The sequence below is a fragment of the Tetrao urogallus genome (genome assembly GCF_951394365.1).
Source record: "Tetrao urogallus genome assembly, chromosome: 15".
Taxonomy (NCBI): domain Eukaryota; kingdom Metazoa; phylum Chordata; class Aves; order Galliformes; family Phasianidae; genus Tetrao; species Tetrao urogallus.
The window spans coordinates 7,427,462-7,436,533 of record NC_136828.1 but is presented as its reverse complement, the minus strand read 5'-3'; the positions used below and the strand labels follow the sequence as shown (position 1 = coordinate 7,436,533).

Below are 9,072 nucleotides of genomic sequence, written 5' to 3'. Positions count from 1 at the left end.
CCGGAAAACCATTCTACTAATACCAAAATTCAGCTTGATACAGAGCGTGCTCAGGAAGGAAAGTGCAACTGAATCCTTGGGGCTTGTTGATAAAGCTTACAGAAAAAGTTCTGCCATGCACAACAGAAACAAATCCCTCCAAAACAGCACTGTGGAGTATGCACACAGTTTCCTCTAAATTTAGGGGAGAGCAAATATTTGGTATTAAAGAATCTTTTTGAAACTCATGGATCAAGTTCTTCCAAAGTGCTTTCCAGATCTGATATTCACACCAAACCATGCTGGCTCCTTGTCACCTCCACTTTTGATATCACATGCAGACGAAGAACAGCCTCTTTTGATGTAACCCCCACGCATAACAGTCTCACTTACATTGTTCTAACTCTGATAAAATTCAGAAATGCATTCAGCTCACCAAAAACGTGGAACTTCTAAATCCTTGTACCTTTTTCTCATTTTCTGGTATCAGTAGAAAGAATTAGGGCACTCAGTGCAAGATGTTACAGTCTGTAATTTAGCAAGACAGAACTTCTTAAGTTGTTTGAGAAATTTTTTTTCCTTGCTCACCTAGAAGTAAATTGCGTCTAAAATCTGAAGTTGCAACTGTGAATTACTTTCATCTAAATACTGGCCTCGCTTACTTGAAACTTCTAAGGAATGTTTTGTACATTTTGTACAGAATCCATTTTGTACAGAATTTGCACCTCCTCTTCTAAGCAAGTAAAGGCAGTCCAGCACTCATAGAACTCACTGCATGTCCACATCTTGAAAGATCAGATTCCAGGTTCTCTCAGGACAAGTGATAGACATTAATATTAATAATTAGGCCAGTATATTTTCACAGACATATTTCAAAGCTTTGTTATACAAATAAATGCCATGGACAATACACTTTAATTTGATTTTAATTTGCTTGTACAATTACTGTACTTTCAAATAAGATTATTCTCCAAAACTCCAAATCTGCAATGTGTTGGTATTAAGGCAATTAGGTGAAATGCACGTTGCACAACAAAGCAGACGTACCAACTCCAGCTCCTGTACCAGCACAGCATCTTGACAAGGACAGAAGCTGCAGTTCCTGAAGAAAATGGTTTTCAGTTTTCTGTTTTAAACAAATTTCTACTCTGATTTCAGATATACACCTTTACCTCAAAGCTTACTGAAGCACACCCTTGTAACAACCTCTGCTTTCATGGCTGTGGAGACAAGGAGGACGCTGAGCTGTGTTACTGGGGAAGGTCAAGTACCAAACTTCCCCTTATCTTCTTTCACGAGAACAAAGATTGTATCTAATTTCAGCAGCTAAAATTCCAGGCAGCTCCATGGCACCTGAGCAGCTTCTGTACAATCTATGGTGGGAAGATAGAAAGCAGACACAATGGCTTTGGTTGCCCTGGCAGATTTGCATAGCATAGAAGGTTGTGGCTTCTGTTTTTCAGCAGAGCCTTTTCCTTGCCCTTGAAAAGACAATTCAAATTCCAAATACACTTCGACCCACTATGTTATGAGAAACAGAAAAATAGGTTATGGACAAACAACCTCTGGAAAACCAAAGTTCAAAATTCAGGAGTTTCTGTGGCTAGAGCAATCATATCCATGCTCTTTAAAAGTTCATTTCCGCAAGTCTCCACAGAGGCACTTCCAGCTTATTCCAAAATGAAAGTCATTCATAAATAACTTAAAAGACTATTTTTCTGCTGTAATATTAAACACAAGAATGAAGACAGAAAACTGATTTGTACCAGTGTGGCAGGAAAGAGCCCCAGCAGCAAGGCAGCACACCATGTAGGTTTTATACAGATGGCTCTCCATCTAAGTGGTTGGATGTGTTAGTGGTGGTGGTGGTAACATAGCAAACATTGAGGGCATACATGAATTTGCTGGTTTCACCCAAGTGTCAGTTATAATTGATGCAAAGCTACCAAAGATTGAAAGATTTGATCAAGATAAATTTGCACACGTCTTCTCCTCTTGGAAACAGTCCTGAGAGACGTACTTATAAATAAGCAAATGTGGAGCCATCAGCATTGCCAGTCACACACAGGGGAGCAGCTCACTCCCGAGCCTTGAAACGGATGAAAGTAGCTTCTCCTTTAAAGCTGTAGCTGTTCTCTGCAGTTTCACATTAAAGTAGAGCCTAGGCTACTTATCAAAATAAAAAAATACCTACAATGCTAATTGGGTGAAATAAAGACTAAGGGAAAACATAAAGACTGCACAACTCCGGGTCCTTTCAGTAACATTTGCAAACTTACGTTAACTTCCTTCTTTTTTCCCCCAAATGTTTGCTGTACCATTTATTTAACAATTACACAAAACTACTCTCAGTACCACTGGAAACACTAACATGCATGAATTTGTTAAAAAATAGATTACGTGGTATTTTTATGTACCACTACAAGGTCTACTTCTATCAGAAAAAGCATCCAAATATCTCAGCTAAAAAAAACTCCTGGGAATCAGTAATTAACCATCAACTTCATTTTTAACTCTTCCTGCCTTCACTTTCATGTCATTTGGGAAAAAAACAAAAGTTCCTCCCCCGTCCCATGTATTTAGTGTTACACTGTACAATTTATAGCAACTCCAGATGGAAAAGAGTTACCCTTGTTTGTTTGCTGGCATAAAGATAAATATAGTCCTTGTTTCCAGAGAACTTCAAACAACTATTCCTCCATAGGACTGCAATTTTCTTTTCAAACTTATTTTCCCATACTTATCTAAGAGTAGCAGGTGCTTCTTCTTACAGAAAAATCATTCCAAAATTATTTCAAATACCAACACAATAAAACTGACCAAAAATATTCAGACACCAGAAAAGGTACATGAAGACATAAAAATAAAAGGGCAGAAATTATAAATATCTAGTAAATTTTTATTTTAAAATATAAGAGAAATATTTTTTAGGCCTAATTCTAGACACAGGCTTGACTAATCTGATTTTATATACAGTTTTCCTTGTATCTTCTGGAGGAAGAATGCCTTTTAGCTAATATTTTTTCACTGGCAGGAATAATGACTTGGTCTTCCTGTCTCGTGGGGAGCTCTAACAAATGCAAATGGTCCCACTGGACACAATGGAAAAATTTACATAATGAAGAATTTCATAAATTAACTCTCCAAGAGCTTTGCAGGGTAAGTGAACATATAAAAGACATCATCACATCATCTCTTCATGCTTTGCAGAACAAGAGGCTCTTCACTGCTCGTGCCAGCCATCCTTCCTGGTTCTGGAATTCCACCTGAAAATGAAAAATAAGCACACATGTTTTCACACGTTTGGAGAGCCAGAGATGCAACTGTTAATAAGAACTTTGATGAGGAATATCATCATAGCAAGCTCAATTTTACAACTGTGTTTTTTCATCCAACTGCAAGACCAAAGACTGGATCTCAGATTGCTTCAACCCAGCTCTAATGAAGTCAGCTGACAGGAAGGTCTGACTGCAACTTGTATCGACATCCCCGTTCTGTGTACCAGTTTATTTGAATATTCATTCAACAACATAAGCAAGAAGGACAATTTCTAATAGGAAAAGCAAGACAGATGTTAAATATGAGACTGTGAAGGCTGAGTATATGAATGCACTTGATTACCTTGATTTCTGATAGGAATAAGAATCTTCTAACAAGAAAGATTAGTTATAGCAGCTTTGGCACTGACATTTTATGTCTTCAGCCCCCTCTACTGGCAGAAGAGCAACTACATCATCTTCATCAATTCAGTATTAAGGAAAGGTGCTTATTCAGTTCTTCCCTTATGCTTTTTAGATACTGCAATAATATCTTAGACTTCAAAATTTTTCAAATTTCTGGATACAAAAGGAACAGGTGGTAGTACTATGCTGATAATATTAAATAGTGCAAAATCCCACAGAGCAGAAGGTGAAGCAATATGTCAAACAGGCTCCTTGAAAGGGAAAATAAAAGACCAACAATCCCTTTCGTTTTGTAGCTTAGGCAGTATTAACAGCAACCAGGCAGAGAGCACGAAGGGAAATAAGATTCAGCAGTGCCCTATGGATCAGTGAAGTTGGAGCTTAAGTTTCTGCAGTCGGTGGGATGCGAATTAGATCCTCAGAAAGATTTATTCCTGTACACAGAACTGGCAGCTCAAATATTATGAATGTTCTATAGAAATTATTAGGAGAGATGAGAATATTCCACTATTTAATTTATCTTACTAAGAATTTGTGTCAAAATTTCTGTTTTAAATCACCAGTGTACCAAGACTGCCTCTAGCTGACCCATTCCAGATCTGTAGTTGTGTAAGGAAGTACAGTTTGGCCAGTTTAATGAAAATGGGAAAACAATTTGTTAGGTCCAAATTTAAATGAGTTTTCAGTTTTTCACAGTCCAAAAGAATTAAAAGAATAAAGCTAAACAATTTGGATTTCTCTGCTTCCCTTCACTATAATAGACAGCTGCAGCTACCACACAGTAACAAGAGCTTCGCAGTACCTTTTATGCTGCAAAAAATTATACACATTTTGCTATCCCTGATTTTTAAGAATGCCTGCTTTCTAAATAAAATAGCCATTCCAATAAAATATCTTTCCATTTGTGAGGGCAATCAGATTTGTACACATTACATAGCATTAACATACAAACAGAAGAGAAGCAGACTTGAGAAGCTGTCTAAGTTGGGCACTTATTTAAATAAAGGAACATAAAGAGGTCATTTTAGAAATCAGAAGTTAGATCTAGTAGAGCTATTCTTAAATGAATATATGGGCAAGAGGGATGGACAGGTCAGATGGCTTAATGGTATTCTGGCACACGAACGATGTCCTACTGAAGAATTTTTTCTATAAAAAAGGTTTCTGTACAAAACATTCCTTGTACAGAGAAGGAAGTACCCTGTGTCCACTCGTGTTTATGCAGTTATCAGCAAATCTAGCTCACAGAAAACCCAGTCGCAAATAAAACTTCTGTGAAGATGACCCTATACTCAGACCCACCTGTTTGATTCCTCTCAGTAGATGGTTTGGCAAGGTTCTGCCTTGGATAACTCAGCAAAGACACCTTTGGAAGAGTACTCTGGGTACTTTCTTCTTCACCATGGTGTAAGAAATGCGATATAATTCCATATAAGAGAGGTCTGCTCAAGGCAAAAATCACAAAAGCCATCTATGAAACATATTAACTACTGAGCACTTAAACAATCAAACAGCTTCTCCTCAGAAGTTCTTACACCTTAATGTTCACTTCTAAGAATGTTCACATGTCTTCAGAGTAATTATTTAAAATTCATTATGGTAAGTGCAATTATATAAGAACAGGCATACGCCATCCCTGAAGACAACCCCTCTCCCATAGCTTGCACTAAAGGATGTTCTCAACTGAACTCTAGATCACTTGTAAGCAAAGAATCAGAGTACAAAGCACAAGTACAGAGCCATGTTGCCATACAAATTAAACGTGTGACCAGTGGGCTACTGGCTTGAGCACCACCATGTATCCCAAACTAGATTTTCACTAAGCATGAGTCAGATTCTGTGGGCCCAAGCTACAGGGCACCACTAAACATGTTTAAATGTGCTTCTGTACCCTTGTTATCAAACCTAGTTGCATCAGAACGCTGTGAATTTATATCTTATCTCACAGTGCAATAATCTTTTTACTGCTTTGAGTATCAACTCGGTAATGTGTAAAGAATATGTTTTCTTCTTCTGACTAAAAAGAAGACTGAAGTGGTAAGAGACTCAGGCATGAGATTAAACAGCTTGTGAACATATTCTGTAGGATTCACAGAATTTAATGCTAGCTGAGAGTATGATTGAAAATGGCTCCATGTTTGACGCTGTGCACTTGAATCCCACATGTTTAGAGCAGTTGTGTGATCTAGTGGTATTGGGCTGGTGACAGAACGTTTATATGTGATTTATACAAACATTGTGAAGACATACTTGCAGAGTATATTGTGCGTTCCAAAATCAATGCTTACACTGATTTTCCATTTGCATCTTCAATGATGTTCAGCTCCTTGACAAGAAACTGTCTATCCAAGGGCACTTCAGGCTGGCCAGCTTCTGGAAAATAGATCATACACTCATACAGCAAACGTAATTACCACATCTAAGGACAATTACAGAACTTTAGATTTTAAATACAGATTAGAGCTACCAGTTAAATGCTTTAGCTCTCAAATATCAGCATTTTAGCACATCCAATGACGATTAATTGCAGTTGTTAAAAAATGCGGGCCTTCTTCATGTCCTTGTTTGTATCTAAGCTGAGGACTGATAATCACACCTCTGACAGCTGACGTGCCTGAACTGCTGTAAATCAGACTATCAACTACTTTAATACATTAGTTTAAATTATTCCTCAAATTTGTTGATTTGTGTGATTTCCATTTTTTAAAATTTTGCTCAAAAGCCAATCAGAAATTGCAACATACGTTTTATATGTAAATTATTATTATTTTTATGTACATTTTTAAAATACACATTTTTCAAAACAAAAGCACGTGTCTGGCAAGGTGTTTTGGTTGAGTAGGCTGCCAGCAAACTTATTTGCTCTTGCATTAACTGATCTGTCAATGTAAATGCTGTTTACTTCAAGGATAAGCAACAAAGAACACATTTTCTTAAAAACTAATGGTATAATTTGGCGTAACGCTGCAAATAATGAGGAGGGTGTTTGTATCTTATTTGTTTCCAGGGTCAGCCAAGATTGCACGGATTGCACACTTTGTTCCCACTGTTTCAGGAGTTACTCAACCAGGCAGTGAATACCAATTACAGCGGCAGTGACACCACAAACTCGGCCCCAGTACCTGCAGTGAGCACAGACGCTGCGTATTTGTACTTGTTGAATTCCAGGTATTCACGGATCAGCTCATTGATCAGGAGGTTCTCGTGAGACAGCGGCGGCCGCGGTTCGCTCTGGTCATCCAACGCATTGAACACCTCAGCTCTGATCCTCGCTTTTATTTGCCCCAAGGCTCCTCTTTTTTCCAGTGTGTCCTTTAAAACTGTTACCATAAAAACTCAGTTAATATAAACCCAAACGTGCTCGAGCAGCATTCATCGCCCGCAATACAAGCACAATTCCCGGACAGTCGTGGTGAAATTAAGACATCCACACCCGTGGATGATCACAGGGTGACACAGCGGCACTCTTAGGTATGACAGGTACCGCCTACAGATGGAGGCGTTAAGGAAACGTGGGGGAATGTTTCCAAACGAACGACGGAGCGCGTGAGGCTCAGGGCGGTCCCTTACTCCCAACGCCCGGCGTGAGGCGAGCAGCCAGCAGCCCCGTTAGCGCTCGGGGCGATCGGCGGCCGCCCGCAGCCCAAGGAGCGTCCGCAGCCCCTCAGCGCTCCCGCCCGCTCGGCGTCCCGCGGCCGCCACCTGCTTTCAGCTCTGCTATCGTCGCCATCGCACAACCGCCGCGACGCTGACCCGGATACGACAAACGGCCGCTGCCCGTCGGACACTGCGCAGGCGCAGAGGGCAACGACGGGCGCCCGCTGTCCCCGCCTCTCAGCGCCCACCGACCAATCGCGCTGCGCGGCGGGCGCTGAGTGACGTGAGAGGGGAGACGGAGTGCTGGGGCGCGGTGCTTGAGGAGCTGCCGCCGAGGCAGCTGAGGGCACGGGAGGGCTGAGGGCGGGGCGCTGCTGCACGGGGAGCGGCTCCCAGCGCCGGGCGGCGCCCTGTGCTGCCGGGATGTCCGCCGGCAAGGGCAAACCGGGATAAACAGTACGCGGTGCACACGTGTGCGCGGAATTACTCTCAGGTATTTTGTGCGTGCGAGCGGAGGCTGAGGAAGGACGTTCTGGCATTGCTGTAGTGTTTTCCGCTCTAATTTAAAGGGCGTTAGTCTGAAAAAAGAGTGAAGAAAGTCCCTCCCTGGAGAGTTTTGCTCGAGGTCTCTCAAAGATGAACTTTCCATGCATCAAAAACCAGATTCTGGTTAGAAGGACTTGGCTGCAGCCATGCAGTAGGGTTTGTGAGGCTCTGGTGTGGGTTTGGTGCCGGCCTCGCCTTGCTCTGATGAGCTGACAGTGTTTGCTTTTGGATGATGAAGTGTTTTCCAGAGGAAGTGCAGTCAGTACGGATGAACAAGTGGATGTGTCATGGTCTGGAAGGAGCACAGCAGCCCGCTGGCCTGGAGTAACGTGGGCGTCCTCTCAAGCATGGAGCCACTTAGTAACCTAGCAAAAGTGGTTGTTGCTTTTTTTTTTCCCCCAAACATTCCTCTCAAAGCAAACATTTATATTCAGAGTTTTCAAGGAATAGCTAAAAGGGAGCAATGCATACAATTCAGAGAGGAGAAAAAAGAATTCTCCAGAAGCGTGGCTGCAGTGTCCGCTCCTCTCACGCAGTGTGACTCAGCAGCACAGCACTGCCTGCTCCCTGCATTCCCCTCAGTGCGATCGCTGACCTTCTGCATGTGCCATCCATCCCCACAGGCAAACGTTTCTCTCCACATCCTCCCAAATTTCTCCATGACCTCATGGGTCATGGCTTTCTTACACGTAATTTCCAATTGATAAGCAGATGTTGTTTTCCATCCCGTATTTCCTGCCCCAGGCTTAATTTCAAGGCAAAGTTCAGGATCTGGAACAGAATTTCAGGTGCATTATTTTTGAGATTACAAGGAAAACAGCTTTAAAACAAGACTTTAATGTTTATGTAAGCATTAATCTCTGTTTCAGAAGATGCAGTTATAACAATGGTTTGTGAAACCCATGTTCAGAGGCTTTATGGCAACGTGGGATCTTACCCCTGTAATACTTCAATGGTTTGTCTTTGTGTCAGCTCTATTTTTTTCTTCACAACAAATATTTTGAGTCTTACTTTTTCTGAACTCTTCTGCTCCAGTTTCTTCTCAGGAGCACTGTTTGGGCACTGGCACTGCTGCCCTGGGAAGTGGTGCTGTCATCATCCCTGGAGGTGTTCAAGAGCTGTGGAGATGTGGCTCTGAGGGACGTGGTCAGGGATGAGCTGACATTTGGAGTAGATGTTCGTAGAGATCTTTTCCAACCTTAATGATTCTTTGACCCTATGATTCTTTGCATTAAATTATTTCGTCTGCATTTTGGTGGCACTTCAG

The 9,072-nt window shown here is 41.4% G+C and overlaps 1 protein-coding gene across 2 annotated transcripts; it reads right to left on the bottom strand.

Moving 5' to 3' along the window:
• Positions 1-3,168: 3,168 nt before the first annotated feature.
• CEP20 (centrosomal protein 20) lies at positions 3,169-7,392 on the bottom strand (the record flags this gene model as incomplete). 2 transcript variants are annotated; one of them, XM_079542900.1, is made up of 5 exons in its annotated part: positions 3,169-3,245; positions 4,965-5,107; positions 5,951-6,035; positions 6,785-6,982; positions 7,365-7,392. In XM_079542900.1, 5 exons carry the CDS (start codon positions 7,390-7,392, stop codon positions 3,169-3,171), a joined length of 531 nt encoding a protein of 176 aa, XP_079399026.1. The 2 variants fall into 2 exon arrangements, with proteins under 2 accessions (XP_079399026.1, XP_079399027.1); XM_079542901.1 differs by having other exon boundaries at positions 4,965-5,104.
• Positions 7,393-9,072: the final 1,680 nt, after the last annotated feature.